At 48.7% G+C, this 23,664-nt stretch overlaps 1 protein-coding gene across 1 annotated transcript in view; it reads right to left on the bottom strand.

Moving 5' to 3' along the window:
* Nucleotides 1-3,001: 3,001 nt before the first annotated feature.
* LOC139054270 (protein big brother-like) overlaps nucleotides 3,002-23,664 on the bottom strand; it is a 61,738-nt gene continuing 41,075 nt past the window's right edge. The window contains exons 4-6 of the mRNA XM_070531018.1: nucleotides 19,410-19,526; nucleotides 15,344-15,463; nucleotides 3,002-5,132 (exon numbers count right to left, since the gene is read on the bottom strand). Coding sequence (XP_070387119.1) covers nucleotides 5,076-5,132; nucleotides 15,344-15,463; nucleotides 19,410-19,526 — 294 coding nt within the window. The 3' untranslated portion in view covers nucleotides 3,002-5,075. The remainder of the gene's footprint in view (nucleotides 5,133-15,343; nucleotides 15,464-19,409; nucleotides 19,527-23,664) is intronic.

The following is a 23,664-nucleotide window of genomic DNA, read 5'->3' on the forward strand; positions in this document are numbered from 1 at the left end:
TGCTGAGTCGGTGGAAGATCTTTTGTTTCTGCTCAAATTATTTTGACTTTTAGCAGCAGTGAATAACTAACCACATTGCCTTCTATTACCCGTGATAATTCTAATGCCAGAAAAAGAATGAGAAAAGTTTTGAACGCTTTCTTAGAGCAATGAAATAATTCATTGCCGTAGCTGCAAATTATTTCTGAAGTATACGTTTTCAAATTAGGTTGCGTAAGGTATAGTACAACTATAACTACTGGTTTCCAATTTCTTCATGCTTTCTTCAAGCGAGTTGACTAATGTACCGTAGTGTATCACATAATTCGTCCAACATACCTGAATTCATACTTCCAGGTTTCCCTTAATAAATAGCTCAAACAAAGGCGCATATGCTGCAAGATTTTGCAACGTTTGTGAAGTGGATGTAGAAGATAAAACAAAAGGCAGAAAAATTTTCTCTCTCAATGCACTTTTCTTTTGAACAAAATTTTGTAACGTAAAATTGTGCGGCCTTCGTGTTCACTGCCTTGAATTGTTTTTCTGGCTCTACGCTGGTTCGCTGGGAATCGGCGTGAATGAAGAAGTACGACATTTCAACTTGACAGAAAAAAGTACGTTGTGTAGTCTGTAGATGGCACTGTGCTTAAAATCCACATAATAAAAGTAGGCAGAGCCGAAATTTCCCAATGTTAGGAAACACAGATGCTTGAAGTGCTGGCTGAAAAACTGACGACATAAAAATGAAGCCGAATAAAGCAATAAGAGTGCATTTTTCCAAGTGCGAATGTGGTCGCACATGAGCGTTACCTTCGCGTGTCACCTGTTTATAAATAATGGATCTAGAAGAGCTCTGGCAGCATGGGCGGCAGAATTCTGAAAACCAACAGACTAGTGTACTTCAATTTATAATCCCTCCAATAATATTTGCTTGAATGTTGCTTCGAGATTCAAGAGTGAGATGAAATGACTAGCGCTGTGTATAAGAGCATACTAACCTATGCCTGCCGTACAAATATTTGACGAATGTTTTGGGAGTTCATGCATATCACACGGTAACGCACGAGCATAACGAACAGAGAGTGCAATCTTTCTTTTCTTTATCTGCTCCTTTGTCAGCAACAAATCAATTGGACAGGCTGACACCCAGTCAAATCTTTCTCTATAGCGAAGAATATCTGGCGGCTGTTGTCTTCCCAATACCCGAGAACTAGACAATGCTTCGTTTAGGCTCAAGGGCTAACTGGACGGGCTGGGTCCAAATCTTTCGGGCCCGGGCTCGACTCGCTTGGGCCAGCTCGTTCAGGGCTCTACCTTGAGCTACAACACGTACTTGGTCCATGGTCCTTGGTTGCCAGCGCGTCTCGCACAACGAAAGGCATATTTAGCTTTCCATAGAGACACTACATGTCTTCAAATATGAGATACTTTAGTTCGTTGGGCGTTGGGGTATGTTTTGAGTCATATCGTAGTTATGGCATGTAAAACCCGAGATTTGTATTAAAATTAATTAGTACGTCATTATACGGCAAAATGTGGGCCGATCCTGAAGATAGTGCAGTCGGGAAATTTAGGCAGTCCGACGCTCCTCGTACTGTCCTCACGCGATCGGTGACGGGACAGAGTGCGTTCGCAGGGACACCGCCCCATTCTCACCCAGAACTCGTTCAGGAAGAATTCGACTTCAATTGATTTCAACTGGAAATTGAATCACCCTCGAACATTTTTTTATAAAGTCAAATTGTTGAAATTAAGTGCGTTAATAATTAGGTCAGCATATGCGAATGCCATGGGATGCAGCAATCTCTGGAGCAGTATTTATGCCTCGCACTTGACTATACACACTTTCGCTTGTGATCAGCGAGAGATAACGCAGAGTTCGCTAGTCGCAATCTTGATATAGAAGCATCGGGTATGATTTACGTCAAACATTTATAGGGGTTGAAAGGTCGCTGACTATTTGTGCCAGACAACGATTGCACATCAAGTTATATCACTCAGCAGCGCGCACCATCGCGTTTTTTACATATCTAAATATTATAAACCTTCATGTGTAGTTTCAAGCGTATGTATATGTACTCTGCGGCGTGGTGTAATTAATATATGGTATGTTATCGCTTTCAGTTTTTCACATATTGATCAAGGAAGAACACAAAAGAGGATGTAGTTTCTGTTCTTGCCTTCGTTATTTTGACTCTCGCTTCAAGTATGCACTTCTTTTCTTTATGCACCACTTCTTTATTTTACCCACAAGGTTCTCGTACTTCTTAGTTCATAGTCCACTATTGTGAACAGTGTTCACTTATGTACTTGTTCTTGCGTGTTCAAATGGCATCGGTACGATTGGTACGTACACAAGATCGTTGTCAATGTATCTGTACCTAAAGACCTCACTATTACTAATCCCTTTTACGAAATCAAGCGGGGACTCTTTCTCCTTTATGCTTGGCTCGTAGAGGATATGTTGAATTACCTGGAGTAAGTGAACAGATTGAGTAGATACTGGTTCCGCAGGAATCGCCTCTGAATAGATGCTGGTATACGTACGAACCTCACTGCTACAGGAGGCTTCGTTTTACCCAAAGCAAGCACAGTCGCAGACAGATGTGTTGCAGTAGTTGACGGGATCACGCACAGTAAGCATGTAACATCGTTGTTTTGTCTTTTTGTGAATGTTTCTGTAGTGCCTAGGCGAAGCAAGACTATACACCACTTGAGCCACAGGTCAATTATTCGGAGCCGGGCGACCCATAATGGTCAGGTAATAATTCGGCATTTCGATCTCGTGTAGTGCACAAACGTTTACCAGTTCTTGAGAAATTAGTCTTTCAACAAAATTGGGAATCAAACATTCTCGGAAATATAGCCAGTGTGCGGAGGAGCGCATGCTGCGATGTCAGTCATTCTGAAGATGGCGAAGATGGTGAAGTCTGGCAAGCTGGGTCGGTCATTCTGTAGAATCGGACGTTCAGAGTTTGGCCACCAAAAGCAGAACGTTCGGAACGAATGAAACACACGCAACTGCGAGCATTTTTCATGTATACGTTTTATACAATTCTTCGCATGTACAGCTATAGCATTACACATAGTACCCAGACTAGACTCGGTCCTTGGTTGTTCAGTTCACAGAATAGAATTGCTTCAGCCACCAGAGTGAGAACAACACACTCAGACAGATTAATACACAAACAGCGCGCTGCACCGCATTCAGAGGTGCGAGCAGGAGAACGTATATTAAGAGCAGAAGTTAACTGTTGCGCACACACACACAAAAAAAAATATCACACTGTTAAAATTTACTTCAGACATGTTTGCTAAAGCAGTAAATCCTATACAGTCGCTTTTGAGCAGAGCAGATACAAAGTATTCTGAACAGATTATTTTTTTCATGACGACCGCAACTGCACTCCAGAGAATGCAATCTGCTGGGAGAACAGTGTCCTATCAAGGTGTGTGTTAAAGCAAATGACGAGGGGGATCACTAAAGATCACTAAATGTATTCTACGGTAAAGGTGCAATGATAATTTCTGTAAACATATATCACTTAGCAAAATGACATGTATTGTTGTGGTGTTAAGCAGAAACAAGCATTGCGCCCATCAAAACAGCATACAAACAATATAAAGACAAAAGACGCGCCATGTAAAACAGACTCTGAATGCGGTAAGCTTGCGGTCTGTCCCTGAATGCTTGACCACATGAACCAAGAAAATATCAACGAGCATTTGGGTGACAGACACAAAGCGAACCATGACTATACAATACGCGACCGTGGAGCATCATCTCAAGAAATAGGCGAAGCACAAGAAGCAAGACGAGGACACAGCTGAGGAGACAGATATATTCACAATATCTACAGGAAACAACGAGAACAAAACAAACAGAAAAAAATTTTATCCGGGTTATAATAATTCTTGCTCATGAATTCGTTTTATATTTATATGAAGCAACCGCTGTGCACAAACTTCCGCGTTCAGAAACCAAAGCTTTGAGGCAGCGTCACCTTGCGGCTAGCTTCTGTCTTTAGAACTAGAAGCCGTTGTGCCGTTAAAATATTGAGCCTGGACATAGTTGGTGCGTATGCGTACAAGGCCCCGTTTGCAACGACAGAGTACAGTTCTGAACAGGAGCGACGCCCACAGCGGTGCACGCAACAGTAATGCCAAGAAGTACACATATCTCCCGAACGGAAATAGCGAGCGCTGCAGAATATAAATACACTATTGTACATGCATATAACCGCGAGCAGCGAAGCCGAGTCTTCCGTTGGCCCCGAAGCCCTGGCTGCGCCGTGGGCGCGCGTCTCGCGACGCCAGCCTCACGGAGGAGGACGCGCTCGTCGCAGCCGGGGGCCCGAGCCGTTGCCCGAGGTGAGCACCGGGCGCGGGCTTCGCTGCCGCCCACAAATAAGGCCCCTCGTTCGACGTGGACGCGTGTGAGCACAACTGACAGAGGCGAAGCAGCTACACCGAAAGCCGGGAGATGGTAAGCACACGCGGGTATACACTGCGCCGACCCCAGCACCGTCCTTCTTACAACACCCACCCCTAAGTGATCGGAAAGGAGGATGGTTGCGGTGTAGATTTTTTTTTTCTTTTAGATTTGTGGAATCATCTATGTCGAGGCATCGACTCGAACACGTATTTAGAGATTTCACGCAGTGGTCCCGAGTATTCTCTCTGCACTCACCGCGGAACGAATGTTTTTACTAGGAGGCCACAAACGAAAAAAAAAAAGCAGAGATCACAGTTACCAAACAAAATCAGCACGGTCACTTCATGTTTTTTTCTCCCGAGCATTTCTCATCAGAATAATTATCACATTGCCCGTCTGAGCGTTCGGCGTTCAGTATCTTTTCGTATCATTTAAGTGTCCGCCTATACGAATCATAGAGGAATCAGTGCGATCATGTACAAAACGCAAGAAGTACAGCGGCGTTGATAGCCAGGATCACATGACGCGTCGGCCAGATGCGGCAGCCGCCGCGGTGCGTGGGGCCAGCCTCGCTGGCATTCATCGCAAGCTGGCCTTGGTCAGGAAGTCAGCCGTCCGATGCGTTGGCTTGGATGTTTCATTGTGGCGCCACTTCACAAATTCAGTTGCTCGCAGATCCACCTCGATCGGGGCTCAGTTCTTGGTGTTTCCTTCTCGCCTGCACATTGCAAGAAAGAGAAAGATCACGTGCGTTAGAAACACGCGCACGCAGCTAGCAAACGCACACACGCACGCACGCACGGACTCGGAAAAACTTCTCCAAAACAACGAATCTTCACGTTGCACTCCTTCACCCTGTAACTAATCTTCACGTACATAGTTTTCATGATTTTCACTTTGGTTATTGAATTATCGCGGCATTTGCGGCAACACTCCACATTTGGTAGCGCGCAGGCATTCTTTGGCATCACTGGCGAATACCGAAGGATGCATAGTTCAGTGCGGCTGGGGGAGCAAACACGATTCTTGTCACCAGGAAATGCTCCGGGTTGAATACGCTTTCATCGTTGTTGGCCCAGCCAGATGCTCTTCTTAAGCTTTCACATCATGCTGAAAGCGACGCGACAAGGACGGTTGCTCCGAAAAAGAAGCAGCTGAAGCAGACGAAAAGAAAGAAAGAATCAGCCCTTTTTTTTTTTCTTCCTTCCTTTCCGTGGTGCACGGAAGCGATGAGGCACCCCCGGAACAAACGCGCTTAACTCTGCCATCTTTCCGGCGGACCCTTTTCACTGTCCTCGCGAATCCTGTTATCGGCCAAGACAGCGTGCAGCCCAGCGGTGGGCACAGTGAATGGGATGACCCTGTGTGGATCTCACTGTTGTCAGCAATGCGACGCTTGGAGGGCGTATCGTGAGAAGTTCGCAACATGGGCGTCGGAAAAAAACTGCGAGTTCTCTTTTTACGTTCACCAATATTTAGAAGCAGAGATATGTGGGAGTGTAAATCACTGTGCTTCAAAATACTGAAGGTAGCACACGGGCTTCGAAAGGTCGCAAGAAGCGAGCTTAACGTTTTAACCACAGTATTTCAGGGAGAAAAGAAGGGAAAGAAATGATAGCAGCTTTGTTGGGCAAGAAGTAATGTCGCGCCAAGAGAATATCAAGCGCCACAACAATTTATGAACCCTTATGAGTAATCCTGTATTCATAGAACGGAAACATGGTGGAATGGATCGTTTCATGGTAGTAAATAAAGAACCCTCGCGTAGGAACCTTTCAGAAACGCTATATTCGCATGCTTGAGACTGCAAACATCACGTCAGGAGAGGGCCACCAGTGTTTGCAAGTTTATTTTTGCCAGTGTGCATCGCTCGAGCACGGCTGGCCGGCCGGCCACGAGACTGCGCCGCTGGCACGTGGCCCACAGACGCGCAGCGAGCCGCGCGGGCTCCATGAGAGCTCTTTCGCTCCTCGTTTCAAAAAATATCGCAGATCGCCCCCGCTGCTTTCGTTTTCCCCAGTCTTTCGTTTTGCGTATTCAATGGTCTTTTCGTTTCTGATTTTTTTTCCTTTCTTGCTGCGAATTTCGGGCACCGAGTTTGATCCGATTCCTGCGTTTTACCCCCGAGTTTCGGTCGAGAGCGCTCTTACCGTGCGCGGCGGCGCCAGAGGTGCGGTTCCCGCGCGGTTTTGTTCGCACGTTGCGCGAGCCGCGCTGTTCGCACGCCGACGTGCCACTGCTCGTAGGGCGCACACAGCGCGATGGCGAGTCGCGCACTGGGCAGCCGATGATGCCAGGGAAAGCGATTGCTCGGTCACGTGGGCGGCTTGTCCGGCCTAACGTGCGCGAAGCGCGAACTTCTTTTTTGACCGTTGTCCACCACTGTCCGGCCCGCAGATTCGGGTGTGGGAACAGTGGGGAACGGACTGACCTGATCATTGCGCGCTGAGGCACAGTCAGATGAGTGCGCAACTCTTCGAATTTTACCCGTACGGTGGCTGTGTTTTCTGCGTGACTGAACAGACGTCGTCCGTGCTCTTCTTCTGATTGTTTTATTTCTTCTTTTTTCCTTTCTCTCATTGTTACGCTTCTGGGCACGCGTTCCTTTTGGTGACCTGCGAACTGTGGACGGTAGGCTCCCAACGTAATGTCTAAGCGTTTCGGTTATAACCTTCGAAAGCGAGAGTAGTCTTAGCGATTATCTTTGCGTAATACTGGAACCCAGCGGCGTGCCTTCCGCTGCCAGAACATGCCGCGGTATCTTTTTTGGGGTGTAGCACTGCGTAGCACGTTGCCGTTGTGATCGTCGTTCCTTTCCTTCCTTTTTTTTCCTTCTTATACTTTTTTTTTGTACGCGTCGTCCAGCGCGGCCATCGGTCGAAAAGGCAGCAGTAGTCACCGCTTATCCCCTCATCTCACTTTTGAGTCGCGACTGCACCTTTCAGCGCGCGCTCTCAAGCGCGAAATCACAAGTCAGCGCGCCAATATAGGCGCTAATCCACGGCCACGGAAAAACGCCGGCTGTCAGGGCGCGCCTCGCACAGCGCGGGAAAATATTTATACGCGCCGTAAAATAAACGCCCTTGTCTGGCCCCACTCCTGCGCCGAGGTGACCCCCACAGAGAGAGGGCCAGACTGGCTTGTGCATCGCCGAGGATTATCCCCCCGTATAATGGACGCTAATGCGGTAATCCGGCTTTTGTCGACGCGCTATGAAACATATGCAGACGAGCGCGGGGTCCTCCGTAGGGCCGTTCGCGCACCCCCCGCCGCCGTCGTCGGCGGCCCCCGGCTCCGCGCGGACCCCGCCAGGTGCGAACGGACGGAGGGGCCCGAGTGCGACCCGGGCTCGGCACTCGCGCACCACGCGCGCAGCCCGCCGTGCGGGGGAAACGGGGACGCCACTGTGTACACACGCACACGGCCGCGACGCGCGCCTCGGCGGCGATCGATGAGGAGGACGCTGTTTGCCGTGCACTTTGCAGCGGCCGCGCTCAAGGACTGCCACCGCCGCCGCTCTCGCAGCATCGCGAGCAGCTTGCGTCCCTCGTTCGCTCTCTGCACTTCTCCCAACTATAGTCGCCGAGACACAGATTCGCTTTCTCCGCGACAGACATTCCCGAAAGGGTCGCTCTGGCGGTTCCGACTACGCGACAAAAAGAAAGAAAGTGTGAAAGCGATGAATATGGTGAGGAGTCTGCGAATTCTCGCTCGTGTAAGCAACAGTAGTAGTATCAGCGACGACAGCCGGCAATACTTACTAAAGAACGTCAGGTTTTTTTTTAATTTAATTTCTTCTTCTCTCCGCAACGTTTTCTTTTTCTTTTTTCCAGCCTTTGGTTATTGTTTGTACAATGAAACTCAGTTCACAACATGAGTCAGTGATCTCCTCTTTGTGTTCTATATTCGGAGCCGCTCTGCCCGTCCTCTTCTGATATTTTGCAGCGTGCTTTACAACGTCGCAAGTACATTCCAATTTTGCCTGAAGTATATACATAGTTAATAAAGGCTTTTCGTACTTTACAATTCTAAGTAACCTTCAGAATTCTAACGGAACCTCTCTAAACCCGTCTCAGCACAAACATTAAAAAAAACGAACCAATTAGTTACCGGATGCCTGATCGTGCAGATGCCTTTTGCAAGCTGGCCGTATGGCTCGACGAAGTCGGATATGGGACATCGGTTTCACGGTATGAGCCGCAGCTGCAGAGCTCTGGGCGAAACGAACCCCGATGGTGCGCGATTCAGGCTTTCCGCTCCAAAATCCATCCTGCTTATGTGCATTGGAAAATCGGTAAGTGCACCCTCTGGACGGCGACCTCCAAATGCGAGGAAGCGCCTTGCCTCTTAACCTACATAACCGTGCTTCCTTTCTTTTTTTTTATCAAAAAAAGCAAGACTTTTGCTTCACGCGTGACATGGTCCAAGTGTATTGTTTGGCGCGGCGATATGGATCCCGTTCCCCGCGCGGCTAATGGAGAATCGGCGAGTGCATTGTGAACCCTGCGCGAGTTTCTTTGCTGCGGCTCGTGCGGAAGTGATGCGGCCACAGAACCAGGGCTGTCGTTTGGGCGCCCATTCACTTTGCCGCTTCTGTGTTTTGCTGGCCTTTCTTCGCTGTCGTTGACGCTTGGTGACATTTCCGAACGTACAGCGAGCCACTACATCGCAAGTTGCAGGTGCGGGTAAACGCAACGGTCGCATTTTCAACGGTACGTATTCTACCAAACGAACTGTATTTTGTACTTGGAAACGCTCCGCTTAATATCAGAACGGTGCAGGGCTGAAGGCATACCTGGTGATGCAACCAAATTCAATGGCGAAAGATATATTTACCTACGTTAATTCAAACCTACTATGTATGTACAGTTGGTCACAAAACTATACCGGACACGGATTCCGCGCAAATGTGAATTTCCGCTCCCTTAAGCATGACACATATAACGTAATGGATTGCAGTGTAGGTCGCGAAAGCTTTCACATGTTGAAACTTTGAATGCGTGGCTAACTGCCCAGTTTTCGCGGCAGTTCAGCCTTTTCGCAAATACCGTGTCCCGTTAATTCTTATAGTCGAATGTATGTACGTATGTATGTATGTATGTATGTATGTATGTATGTATGTATGTATGTATGTATGTATGTATGTATGTATGTATGTATGTATGTATGTATGTATGTATGTATGTATGTATGTATGTATGTATGTATGTATGTGTATGTATGTGTGCATGTATGTGTGTGTATGTATGTATGTATGTATGTATGTATGTATGTATGTATGTGTGTGTATGTATGTGTGCATGTATGTGTGCATGTATGTGTGTGTATGTATGTATGTATGTATGTATGTATGTATGTATGTATGTATGTATGTATGTATGTATGTATGTATGTATGTATGTATGTATGTGCGTATGTACGTATGTATGTATGTATGTATGTATGTATGTATGTATGTATGTATGTATGTATGTATGTATGTATGTATGTATGTATGTGTATGTATGTGTGCATGTATGTGTGTGTATGTATGTATGTATGTATGTATGCATGTATGTATGTATGTATGTAACTCTCTCGCTACTCCTCCGATAATGTGGGAGCTCTGCCGACCGTGCTGAGTAACTGAAACGCGAGATAAGTTTCACCACGAGACGATGTTTTGACTGCGCAGACGAGAATCATTCGCTCGAGGAGCGCCTCATTTGACGAACAGAGGAGCACAGTATTTAGTGCGACGTCGCGCACGCCTCATCCAAGAGCGAACCCGCTCCATCTCCCGTTATCTCCCGCTGCGCCTCCTTGCGCCCCTTCGGAAAGAGCCGCTCGAGGGCACGCGCCAGCACCGGCGCTCCTGAGGCACAATCGTGGCGGGCTCAGCGTGGCGCCCGCACGGAAAGCCCGCTGCTTCGCGCGGCGGGAGCGCTGATCCCGGGGCGTCTTGGGGCGATCCATCTGGCCCACAGCTCAGCAAGCAAGGGTTGAGCGGCTAGGGATTACTGTCGCGCCAAGACAAAGGGCAGATGTACGGGGGACGGCCAACTATGCGGTACAGGATTACTGCGGCCGCTGTTCTCGCTTGCTTCACCGGAAGGGTTGCAAACAGAGACAAGTTCGTTTGCATATGCATACGGAAGCGATGACACCCGCGGTACGCAGTCGAGCCTGTGTGCGGCGGCAGCAGCCTATACGGCGATCACGGATCAAGCCAAAGGGGGCTGCCCTTTGTACACGTTTGTTTTTGCTTGTCAGTGAACGTTGATCGCGGCGTTTTGTCCGCGCTCACAGCTCTACGCGCATAGCAAAGCGAGCGGCAATAGGGAGCACAAAGGATGTGGTGGCTCCACATCGCACTACATAAACAACTATTCGCTTGTGAAAGTAATAGTCTCGGTACACAGCGACTTTTCGTGATGCAGGCATTGCAGCGGGAAACTAGTCTTCGCCCATAAATGGACTATGGACACCAGAATAAAGTTCATCCCGACTGCCTTTGAAAGCAATGCTTCCCATTAACAGAATGTACGTCTAAAAATACTTCTTCAAGTGCGAGAAAACTGACGACGGCTTTTCAAATCTTACGCAATGAGGCTCATGACGCCATCATGACGGATATAAAGAAATAAGTTGAGGAGCGCAAATATCTCGGAACGACGCACATTAAAGCATTCCTAGTTACATGTTCCGTGTGTATTTCGAGAATCGGCGCGTAAATGAATACCGATATTCGAGCAACAGCATAAGAACGTCGCAAAGAAATTACTTTATGCAGATTTCACAGGCTTCGTGCCATTTTTGGTTTCCGTTCTATGTCTATGGCTTCCATAAATTTCCATTCTCACGTCCTTCGCAATGAAGTACGACGCGTTATGTACTGCCGCTGCGTTTGAGTCATGCGGCGGTGTACGAAATGTTCGCCGACGATATCTTTCTGTCTTCCTCCAATAACCATGTATTGCACAACGACTCAATCGATTTTCCCCTCATTTCACCTTCAGCCATATAGGTTCGGATGCCGCCGTTGTCGTCGGAATTGGTCATTTGAAACGGATGATGATAAAATAAATAAATATGCAATGAGTCACTGCAAAATTCCGGCTTATATAGGGACCAAATTTCTGCAGCTATTTCCTGCGACAGCCTTTCAGCTCACCTGAATGTGTATTACTATACGTGAGTTCGTGATTGCGTGCGTGTGCACTTGTAGTCTCTCTCTCTCTCTCTCTCTCTCTCTCTCTCTCTCTCTCTCTCTCTCTCTCTCTCTCTCTCTCTCTCTCGCTCTCGCTCTCTGCTTTTTTTCTTGTTTTTTTCGTTCCTTCAGAGAAACAATCGGTAGTGCATGACTGACGTCGTGTCGAAGCAGAACAAATACGCACGCTAAACAAGGAGACATATTAATTAAATACGCTGCTTTGCAATGTTTAGCCAACCACATCCTGAATGATGCATCATCGTAGAGCGGGGATACATGTTTGCCTCATGAAAGGCTTCGCGGCGGGCGAGTACATCTCCGTTTGCGCAGAATGCCGCGGGTGTTTCGTACTGACTTGCACCACTGGGCTTCCTTTTGTCCTCCGTTTCTCGCTTCCCTGGTATCGTCAGGCCAAACTTCGGTTCGACGCATCCTCTATTTGCAAGCAAAGCCTTTCAGATAATCACTTTTGTCGTTGTTTGTTGCCTCCGTTCCGCGCGTACGAAATGTTGTGCTATAGCGCTGGTGCACAGCCATCGCGTTTCTCCGCTTCGTTGCTGATTTGCCCCGATGATTTTACAGAAAGGGAATTTCCCTGCGCGCTTTTCTCTCTTTTCACCCCAAAAAAAACGGGAGGAAAGGGGACAGAAATGACGAGCCCGAATGCGTGGGCATCCGCCAAGGCTGCACGGACAACGTCGCGTGTTCTTTTTCGTCGTACTTCCTTTTTTTGTTTTTTTTTTTCTACCCTGCCTTCCCCAGTCGCTTGAGCCCGCGCATTCTGGCCCACAAGCTTGTAATCGGTAGAAGCGAACTTTGGGAATCGCCGAAGCATCTATATTGGTCGCCAGCAAAGAGAAGCGCAGGCGCAGGGCAATAAGAGAGAGAGAGAGGGCGGGTGGATGGTTTGCGCAGCCCGCCGCGCAGCTGCCTTCAAAGCGCGCGTCCCTGCAGCGTGAAACTCAGAAGGGGAAGTAAAAATAAAACGAGAAATAGGAATCAGAGGACGAGGGAGATGGTCTCATTGCGAACGCGTGCGCGCAACACGGCCGAAAGCAGAATTAGGCGAAAAAATTTTCCGAGAGTCGGTGGCGCGCGCGCGCGCGTTGAAAAAAGCAGGAACTGTGCCGGGCACCCCTTTCCCCTTTGTGCGCGCATTCGGGCGGCGCTTTTGTCATGGAGACGACGCGCGCGCGTGCGACACGCGCTCAGGTGCGCGCGCCGCGCCAGATGCGGAGGCGCCGACGCCGCGTGTCCGCGCTCCTGGCAGCGGCAAGGGTTGCGGCCCCGCGTTTCCGCCGGGCCGCCGCATTTCGAGCGGATCGCGCGCAACGGCCGCAAAACGCGGGTGGGAAAGTCTCCCCGAAAAGCAGGAAAACCGTGACCCGGCGACGGGGCGCCCTGTTTGTTTGGCACTTGGCCGACCGGCCGCGGTGCCCCGACCGGGCCAAAGGGTTGCGGCCTCGTGTTTGCGCTGCCTCGGAGAGGAACAGCGGCGAGGGCGACTCCGTCTCTCGCATCGCGAGAGGTGCCCTTCCGGGCAATGAGTCCGGTGACGGGCGTCGAGTGAGTGCCGCGACAGTTTGTGTCGGAGCGAAATTTTCGCAGTTCGTTGCTTTGTCAAATCTTTTTCTTCTCCAAGCATTATGAAGACACGCACTTTGCTTAAATAGAGAGCGAATGGATATATATATATATATATATATATATATATATATATATATATATATATATATATATATATATATATATATATATATATATATATATATATATATATATATATATATATATATATATATATATATATACGGGGTGTTTCAGTAACATTAGCTAGAGTTTAAAAATATGCCGATGCTCTCTAAGACGACGGGACCAAATGCATGTTGCTCACTTTTGTATGTAGTGTGTCACGCTGGTTTTGTATTTTGTTTAATTGGACGATTAGTGAAGATAATTAAGTAACTTCTGAAGCAAAGAAGCTAGTAAAAAAATCCAATTGGAAAGTTGCAGAGCGGTTTGCAAAACGTCCGAATAAACAGTTTCTGTCTGTCTGTCTGTCTGTCTGTCTGTCTGTCTGTCTATTAGTGTTTTTCGGCTTACTGCGGATGCCCGCGAAATACAAAAGAACAACATGTGACATACCCGCTTGCGCGTCGTGATTTCACTGCTCCCAAGCGTTCCGCGCACAAACGAACATAGCATTTAACCGGGTGTGCTGCCGCTCCGTCTGCTTATCGCTATCATGAACCGCCGCGAGGGAAGCACATTGCTGGCGTAAATCGCACAGCCAACGCCTTCGTCACTGCCCTGTCGCCTTTTAAGCGGCAGCACGCCCTACAAGATGCTATGTTCGTTTGTACGCAGACAGTTTGGGAGCGCTGCAATCACGGCGCGCAAGCGGGTATGTCACGTGGTATTTTTTTTTTTTTCGCGGGCATCCGCAGTAAGCTGCAAAACACTAATACTTATTAGCTAGAAAGTTAGAAACTGTCTAATCGGACGTTTTGCAAGCCACTCTACAACTTTCTAATTGGAATCTTTTGCCTAACTTCGTTGCTTCAGAAGTTGGTTCATTAATCTTGACTAATTATCTAATTAAGCAAAATACAAAAGATAACGTGACACCCAACACACAAAAGGGAGCAACATGCATTCGGTCGCGTCGTCTTAGAGTGCATCGGCATATTCGTAACTCTGGCTAACGTTAGCTGAAACACCCTGCATATATACCAGCGGCTCTAAACGGGTGTCAAATGTCGTATTTTGCCCTTGAATCTCGTGATAGTTTGTACGTAGAAACAATGGGGTAAGCTGAAGCAGACGCGCGCTCGCGAATCTTCAAACACGCATTGATCAATACACACCACCAACTCCTATAAGTGTAACTCCTATAACAACTCCTTATAGCAACTCCTATAAGTGTGAGCATTATAGAGTTGAGCGCGACACAGGACGAGCGAGTTTTATTCTAAAGATGAACCAACCAGCCCCTTTGAACACACTGCTCGCCTTGCGTCCCACAGTGCTTTGCAGACTACCACGTCAAGATTTAGTATAAATTTGCTTTACCCTTTGCTTAATTTATTCGTTTGTTTGTTTTTTATTCGAGCATATGGGTGCTCGAACGGCATAGTGCAAGGAAGTACTATACATTATGGTCACTAAGCCAGCACGGCAGCAGCCACCATTCTGAAGCAACAATTATTCATCGGCCTCACCCGGCGTGGTTGCTTAGTGGCTTTGGTGCCCGCGCTGCTAAGCACGAGGTCACGGGATCAAACCCCGGCCACGGCGGTCACATTTCGATGGGGGCACGCAAACCCCCTAATTTAGTTTAATTTTTAATGCATCGGCCTCGAAGCTCGTCTGCCTCAAAAGTTGCAGCAGTTTTGCACTGAGTGGAAATAATATTATGCGCAGTCAATCGCCGAGTTGGCCACGGCGGCCGCATTTCGATGGGGGCGAAATGCGAAAACACCCGTGGTACTTAGATTTAGGTGCACGTTAAAGAACCCCAGGTGGTCGAAATTCCCGGAGTCCTCCACTACGGCGGGCCTCATAATCAGAAAGTGGTTTTGGCACGTAAAACCCCATAATTTTTTTTTTAATTTTAATCGCCGAGTTCGCCGGTCCATGCTTTTCCTCGCTTCGTATACAGCTAAGTTTAAACTCAGGTTTCAACATCGCGTTTAAAGACCTCACGTTCTCTCACGCAATTGATCAGCACAGCCTACCTCGAGTTCTGCTTCCGCCTGCCGTTCGTGGCGCGCTCGAAATGCCCTCTGTTTCTCCTCAAAGTCTCGCAACCTTTGGTTGTAGCATTCGATCTGGTCTCGGAGCACGGCGTCTTCCAACTGAAATAGAAAGCACAAAAATTGTGTTAGTATCAAGCCTGCATGTCTACTATTAGTACGCTCCTGGTGAGCAATAATGTCCTTGTTGTCTTTGACTTAGCAGCTGATTAAAGCGTAGTTATGTATAGGTAGACACATTGGACATTATTTCTATCAATTCAAGTACCAAGACCTTTATGGCGGCACAAAATGTTCTATACATCCAATAAGAAATAAAACAAAGAAACTTGAACAGGGAAGCTTGAATATCTGTTTGCTTCACGTAGTGGACAACGTCACATCAGCACGCAAGTATGCTGGGAAATTAGTAAACGGCGTGAAGAGCTTGAGCCTCAATTTTATGCTCGCCAGAGGTGGCTGATATTCGCTGTGGAAGGCGCGTATTCAGTCTAAAGATCTTATGGAAGTGGGGCTTCTGCAGCCACCGTTACGTCACTTTGGTTGCCCTTCCGCGACATAAAAATTGAGTGACAAATTTAACAAACGACCCGGGACATCAACGACTCTATGTATCTTCTCGCGTGTGTGACTATACTGTTGTCTGTGACAAGCTATACACTTGCGTTTGTCGGGTTTGCGCATTTTCTTCCCCCGAAACTCGCGATCGTGGTTGTGCGACGCCCATTTACTTGTGCCGATTCGATCGCGAGCAAACGCTGGACACCTGACGAGCACACCGCCTCTCTCGTACTGCCCGCAGACGGCGGGCAGGCCCGTCTGGCGCGGCCGGCCGCTGACGGACGTGTTCATCAGCGGACGGCAGTTGCTAGCGGCCACCGCCGCTGGCCGGCTGGCATGGGAAAAGTGCGCGCGGATCTTGGCTGCCGCGGCGGGCGAGGCGCACCGCGTTCGCGGCGGCAACCTGCAATTAAGACGTGCCGCTTGCGCAAGGGTTTGGCCGCAAAGAGAGTCGCGACACCAGCAGCGCGCCCGCAGTGGCCGGCGTTCCCTCCGCGGCTGCTGGCCCGACTGTAATTAGAACCGGGCACCTGTGGCTCGCTGCGACGGCCGGCCGCGCCCGTCGCAGCGGGCCATTCCCACGCGGCCCCCGGCGGGGACGCTACCGTTCGCCTCGACGTCGATCGGAAGCGCGACAGCTCGGGGCGTGCTCGCTGCAGGGAACGGTGCACTATACCCGCCGCGAATAATCTTGCAGAACGTTTGCATTATGCGGGACGAAGCCGCGGCGTTTTCTCGTCTCTGAGAAAGAGAGACACGCTGGGCTTTAATTAGGAACTCCAGACATTAGCCCGGGCCTGGCGTACTACCCCAGGCATTTCGTGAGGAATTAGATATTCACAGTGATCGCACGGAAATACGATCACCGCCCACATGCACTCCGAAACTGACCACAAAGTCCCATGAATGCCTGCACATGAACAAGAACGGACCTGAGCCTGAATAACTTAACGATTCTATTCAATTATTTTCGTTTTCTATTCAATTTCTTTTCCTCGTCGCGCTTCGCCAATAGTCCGAGTGCCGCACCACCTACGGTGTTGCCAAAATACGCCAGTCGTTAGCGGTGTACTCATTTGTTTACTTAATACATATACTGCTGACTCGAGATCCACATCGAGGGCAGAAATTCAAAGAAACAATACAGAAAACATGCGAGTACAAAATCGTTAAAATTGCAAATGCAATCGTCACTGAGTGATTTGATGCAGTGATTTACCTAAACAGTTCCAATCAGCGATGGTGCGTGGGAAAAAAGGAAAACAGTATTTAAATAAGTTAGTTCGGACAAAGTAGGGGATTATAGAGCATTTTGAAGGTTGTGCCGAGTGTGCCTCGTCATTAGTGGCGTTCAATTTGACGGTTATATATAGTTTGTTACCACGTAGTTGGGAAATAAATTCCAGCCGTAATTTTCTTTTGCGTAACTCAAGTAACGGAATGTTATTAAATTTGACTAGCTCAACTGGACAGCCCAATGTCGAAATTCTGTTATAGACAAACCGGACAGCATGTCTTTTATAAGCAAGGAATAAACATGTTCACGGCGACCAGATACCATGGGACTCTTCTTCAACGGGGAAGATAAAAAGCGTCGTGACTTAATCCTTCGGACGCTCTACGACACGATCGTTACGCAGCCCCCGACCTTGAAGTGGGTATGCCCTGTGTGTGGGCATAACGTTTGGTGATGTGTATATCTACTACGAGCCCAATAATGGCAAATAACTTGACTAAGTAGAAAAGAGGCATGCATGTGTGGTTGTCATCCTATCGTAGCGTATGCGAAAACCAACGACAGCTTCTGCAAGCTGTCGTTGGTGAAGATGCGTGAAGAACTATGGTGGAAAGGATTAGTTCTAACATTAACCAACGCATGAACATTCGGCCGAGTGCTTAATTCATCATTTGAGTAAAGAGAATATATGGCATCATCTTCTTTCTTTGCCCCTCTCTCTCTCTCTCTCTCTCTCTCTCTCTCTCTCTCTCTCTGTCTCTCGCTCTCGTTCTTATTTCCTTTCTTCTTGTTATTATTTTTTTATTCGTACTCTTGCACTGCAGGTGAGCCCATACGTCTACCCTGCCGGCATTGTAGAGGACCGTAAAATGCTGGGAACGCGATCATGCCGAACACAATAGCCGCCTTACATACTGCCCGCGCGTGCATGTACACGGTTTCGTGGAAGAGCCAGCTCTCCCGCCTTCCCGAAGTTCGCCTTCCGCGCACGTCTTCGCCAGAGGCTCGCGCGCGCGCTCCAGCACTGCCCGGGCCCGAGGCCGGAATGCGATCCGCCGCTGCCGCGCGGTCAGGTGTCCCGTAGCTCCATCAGCCGCTGGGCGGAGAGCCCCGGCTTGGCGGCCCCGTTCCGCCCCGGTCGAAACAATCTCGCCGCTTCGTCATGGCCGCGTGTGCAGAGGTAACAATTAGCGCGGGAGTCGGCCGCCCGCGCGCTCTCCTCCGGCAGCACAGCGCGCGGGCCAGACGCCGACGCGCGCTGCAGCCCGCGAGCAGCACCATCGGCGCAGACTGTTATTCCGGGTCGGCTTTTAGGGCCGTCCGCTAATTAATGAATGGGGTGCGAGGGCGCCGCTCGAGGCCCAGAATTACGGGCACGCGGGAACGACGAAAGTTGGTGGAATCGGTGGAACACGAACGGAAACTTCATGCGTCGACCGAGTGCCGTCCTTGGCGAGCACGGCGAGGAGGGAGCGATCGGGTGAGGGCGCTCCCGGGGGGCGAGCAACGAAACAACGCGGCCGCAGAAGTGATGAAAATTGGAGAAGGGGGTGTGACTTTCTTTTTCTCTCTCTCCCTCTCGCGGGCAGCGGCATCGGGTAAACACTTCGCTATTACGCGGTATTTGAGGTTTCTCACGGGAGCTGTAATAATAGTCGTCGTTTTATAATGAACAGTAATCTTGTGGTGAGCGACAAAGCCTACACAGTTATGAGGCCAGTGCGGAACCGCTACACAGCTACTTTAATATTTCTGTCGATTATTTTTTTCGATCGGCGAAGTTTAACTTGCATGTGATGTGCGTGCTTTGTGTACCACGTGTATTGTGGTTAGCAAAGGACACCTCTGTTTACTTATTTTCATGTTATAAGAAATCGATTCCCAGTCATTTAAAGCAGCAGAAAAACGCCAGGGCTTCTGCCATATTTTCTGTGTGCCGTATGGCTTGACAGTAAAGGTAAGCAAAGAGAAAGCACGGTCAGGTTGTCTAGCCTCTAGGTTTCCGAACGTACGACTTCAGGTAACTGTTCTGAAGAAGAGCACTATCAGTTTCAGGTGCAACATTTGCTGATATTTCTTGATGACCAGAGGCAACTAATGCTGAAGAAACCTCGTCATGCCATACTTCCTTCGCCATTTGTTGGGAAGCACGAAGGAACATTCGGCCAGCATAAAGGACTGGCTGTTGTTTGTACATGTCCTCACTATACGGCCTCGTGTATACGAGCGACATTGAGGCGCGCCGCTTACCCGTCCTCGCTCTTCGTCGTACTCGAGGCAGCCAACACCGTCAAGGCGGTCGAGGTCGATCCATCCTCGGTACCGGACGCAGACTCCGTTCATGATGAAGCTCGACTTGATATGCACCTGCGCGAGAGAAGAAAAAAAGCAGAGCCGCACGTTGAGTTCGGGAGGCTCAGGGAAGCCGAAACGCGAGTCCCGAGCCTCGTTCGGCGTGAAACCGACTCGGGAAGGGGGCGGTGCCGGCCGCTTGCATTGGCCGCGCGTTTTCGAGCGAGGCGCGGTGGGCAGATCTCGTCCAGTGTCCACGCGGCCGCAAACTGGAGGCGCGCCGGTCCGCGCGGCGCCCATAAATCAATCGCCGGGCCGATGCCTTTCTACGGAATACGAGTTCGCTGGAAATTAGAACTGGCCTCGGGACACACCCCGGGCACGCTCGCGCCGGTGGCGGGCGGACCCGCGTTGATGAATGATGGCTGCCGGCCAAGCGTCTTCTGCGGGGCCCGGGCCCAGGCGGCAATTTACGCGGTTTCCTCGCGCGCGCTGCCGAGACGAGAAGAGCGCGTCCTCTTTGGGAGTCGTGGAAAGCGCGGAGAACAGAGAGCGGCGGCCATTCACCGGAAATGACGCCGCGCGGCGGCGATCTGCGTGTGTGTGCGCGCGCGCGTTGCCCATTGTCGAAGGGGCGACGTGTGCGGACGCCGCGATCACAGCGACGTTGGGGAGAGCGATGGGCGGCGCAGCGTCCGGCGCTGCGCCAACGAGCCATTTCCGCAGTTTGATGCCCTGGCGTCCTCCCACGCGATGTAAACTGCTCTCCTCTCGCACAGTGTGTGCTCGCTGCTACTGCGAAACGGTAGCAGAGAGGAACGGGCGCCGAGAACAATGGCCAGCATCGCGTCTCGCCTTCGGCGTCTGTTTTCTCCACGGACGCCCTTTGCGAGGCAAAAGCTCTTAGCGTCCGCTGCACCCTCGAGTTTGTTGGACTTAAACAGCACTTGGCTCACGCTTGTTGCCCAAACGACGAAGAATGTTCCGAAAAGAGAAAAAAAATTGAGCGGGAGAGACAAGGGCCCGTCTTGTTTCCCTTTGTTCGGAGTTGATGTCCTGCAGCTAGCTCGACCTTGCTACTGCATCGCTACGCTCCCCTACGCTTACGTACTCCCAGGGATCGCCGACTGTATATAAGTGCTGCCTTTCCGACTGAGAATCTGCACGAGGGCGCGGACGTCGCTGGGATCTATAGCGAAGAAGGCATAGAGCACGGCATACACTGAAAACAATTGCTTTCGTTGTCTAATGCTCTCGTTCTCCTTGAGCGCTTGTGAAAGAAAAGAAAAAAGCAAGTTCTTCTCCGTACAGACGGTATTAAAAAAGCTTTTTAAATAAAGCGTTTTTTTTTTTTTCACTGTCTGTACGGAGCAGAACTTGCTTTTTGTCAGACCAGGGACGTAACCACTAACCACTGTCTATAGCTGTCTCTAAGTTTCGGTTTGGTCAGGCGGCATATTTGGGTGTTAAGGCTTAAATCATGTGGGCATGTTTCATAAAAGGGATCGAGGAATGGTAGACAGCTATTACATGACCGCTATAGGTTAGCTTATGCTGGCCCGGCGAAATGTCCAACCCATCTATTAGGTCACAACTACGTGTTGGTTGGCGCCTACAGTCGGTTCGAATAGCGTGGAAATGCCACCGCTACTCCCAGTATACCACGTCCTCATTTCCTGGTTTTCTCCTTGCCTATGACCGTTAGAAGGTAGTACGAATTTCGAATCGTGTCACGGCGACATAATTGTAACGAGAAAGCTGGAGGAGGGGGGAAGGGGCATGGCACAATTGGTTAAAGCAAATTTACATGCACTGCAAAGCTCGCAATGACGCTCCACTGCAGCTCGAAATCCGGCTGATTGAGTCCCTCATTACCTTGAAGTTGACTTCATAGCTACTGTTATGATGTCGATATCTGTAGACAACTATAGTATGTATGCAAGCGAAAGTTTCTAATGGGCATCTAAAGTATTTTAAATATTGTTGTTGATGTGAAATCGAAGACGAATGAGTTCGACTGTTTCGTTCCAGACTGCGGAACTCAACTCATCATGTAATGTAAACGGGCAGCTCCAACAAGAAGAGAAGATTAACTTTCCACGCATAAGCCGATATAGTTAGCGCGTAGACATCCAGAAATCGAGGCATGATTGGGTGGTTATAAGCGAACCTGCAAAAAATAAAAGAAAAAGAAGGCGAGAACGAACAAGATAACTGTTCTCCGCATGCTCAGTCAGTGACCGGGCTGCTCGCTGTGCAGGAACGATTGGTTCCTGAAGCACGAAATCGCTATCCCACGCAATTTCAACTTTAAGTCCATATTCGAAAAAATTGGATACCGAATTCTCGATTGCAAGTGAATAACAAACAAGATACATTAGAAGTACGGAGTATTTCTACACGTCCTCCCTACCTCTCCTTTTTTTTCTAATAAAAGAATTGTATATTGTATAAGAAAGTTTTTTGAGCGTCCCCTCCGTCATCTTTCTGTCCTCTATTTCACTGAATCCATGCAACGTTGAACGGTCAGCGAACGCGGTTGTCTTATATGCAGTCAAATGGCCCTCACGAGCGACCAGCCTACAGATGCCACCAATCAGCAACTGGTAAAACATGTGAACAGTGACTTGAATTCGATTCACATTTCCAGGTCCGAGTGAGACAGGATTAAAGCGAACAACGCGTCAGCGCTCAAGTGCCTGTTTGCTACCCACTCGGCGCATTTTCAGACTTAAACACGGTAGCGTTCTTGCGAGTATACGCCTCAAACACGGATTGCGCGATTGCAAACGCTGCAATACTTGACAGTACAAAGCACAGCACTAATAATCTTATGGAATACAACAAGAAAATGCCATCTGTTTGCGAAACATACACGCTTGTAATTTTTGCGGGGCACTCCTGATGCGAACCGCGCATGCACATTCAAACTGTAAATCACCTTGCGCGCCTGCCATATATACTGCCGCCGATCCCGCCATATCTCGCCGTTATATACAAGGCCGCTGACATGCCATGCAGTCGACGCTCACGCAAATTATTTTTTTTTTAATTGCAAGTGTTTATATACAAAAACACGTGAAATGCTCCGCACGCTGTTGTGGAAAGTTAGATGAGAGAGTTCGTGGCTGTTCTCCCTTTGACACGTGGCTCTGGTCATGTTACCACAACTCAGCGCATACGTGCCATAAAGGTCTGCCAAGTGCGTCGCGTGCAAGATCCATCAACGTCCACGCGCATCGCCCGGCATTTACATGTCTTGCCAACTAAGAACCTTATCACGACGTCGTGCTCGAATCAGCACATCAATATTTCGGTATTTACATCTGAAGTAGCAGAAGCTTGATGTGGGTGAGTTGGTTATGCATACTTGATGAAATGAGCGCTACGAAGACGCGGACGAAAGAACACATGTACGACAGACAAGGCGCTACTTCCAACTAAATGTTTTTTGAAGGAACAGAACTTTAAATAGATGCAACCAAGAATGGCCCAACGTGACATCACGACCTCCCTATCTGATTGCGATGAGGTTGATGCACGTGGCGATGGGACATGGTTGAACTTGTGAAGACAGGAAAGAACCCAATGTAGAAGAAATCTGAAGTAGCAGAAGCTTGATGTGGGTGAGTTGGTTATGCATACTATGATAGGGAGGTCGTGATGTCACGTTGGGCCATTCTTGGTTGCATCTATTTAAAGTTCTGTTCCTTCAAAAAACATTTAGTTGGAAGTAGCGCCTTGTCTGTCGTACATGTGTTCTTTCGTCCGCGTCTTCGTAGCGCTCATTTCATCAAGTAGGTATTTACATCACCCGTTATCTCAATTGGAAGATGCATAGACTTCATTGCAAGCAACGCCAGTTGCACGCTCGGCTATAATATATATATATATATATATATATATATATATATATATATATATATATATATCGCAGTTTGTATTGTGCCCCGGCCTCTGTTAAATTAACTTCCTTCAAAAATCCGCGTGAGTTCTTATTTACAATGTGTTTTCTAGATTCGGGACCATGAAGTTGGTGCACTATGGTTAACCAAATCGTAGTATTACAAAATAACTCGGCAAATTTTTTTTCTATTTCAACTGCTCAAGATCTACCTGTGTGTGTACAATAAAAAACTGTGCGTATACTGTAAGTTTACTGTCAGTAACCTCGAGTCGCAAAACTACACTTCTTTGTCTCATAAAATCATCA

The sequence above is a fragment of the Dermacentor albipictus genome, chromosome 1 (assembly GCF_038994185.2).
Source record: "Dermacentor albipictus isolate Rhodes 1998 colony chromosome 1, USDA_Dalb.pri_finalv2, whole genome shotgun sequence".
In the NCBI taxonomy this organism is placed as follows: domain Eukaryota; kingdom Metazoa; phylum Arthropoda; class Arachnida; order Ixodida; family Ixodidae; genus Dermacentor; species Dermacentor albipictus.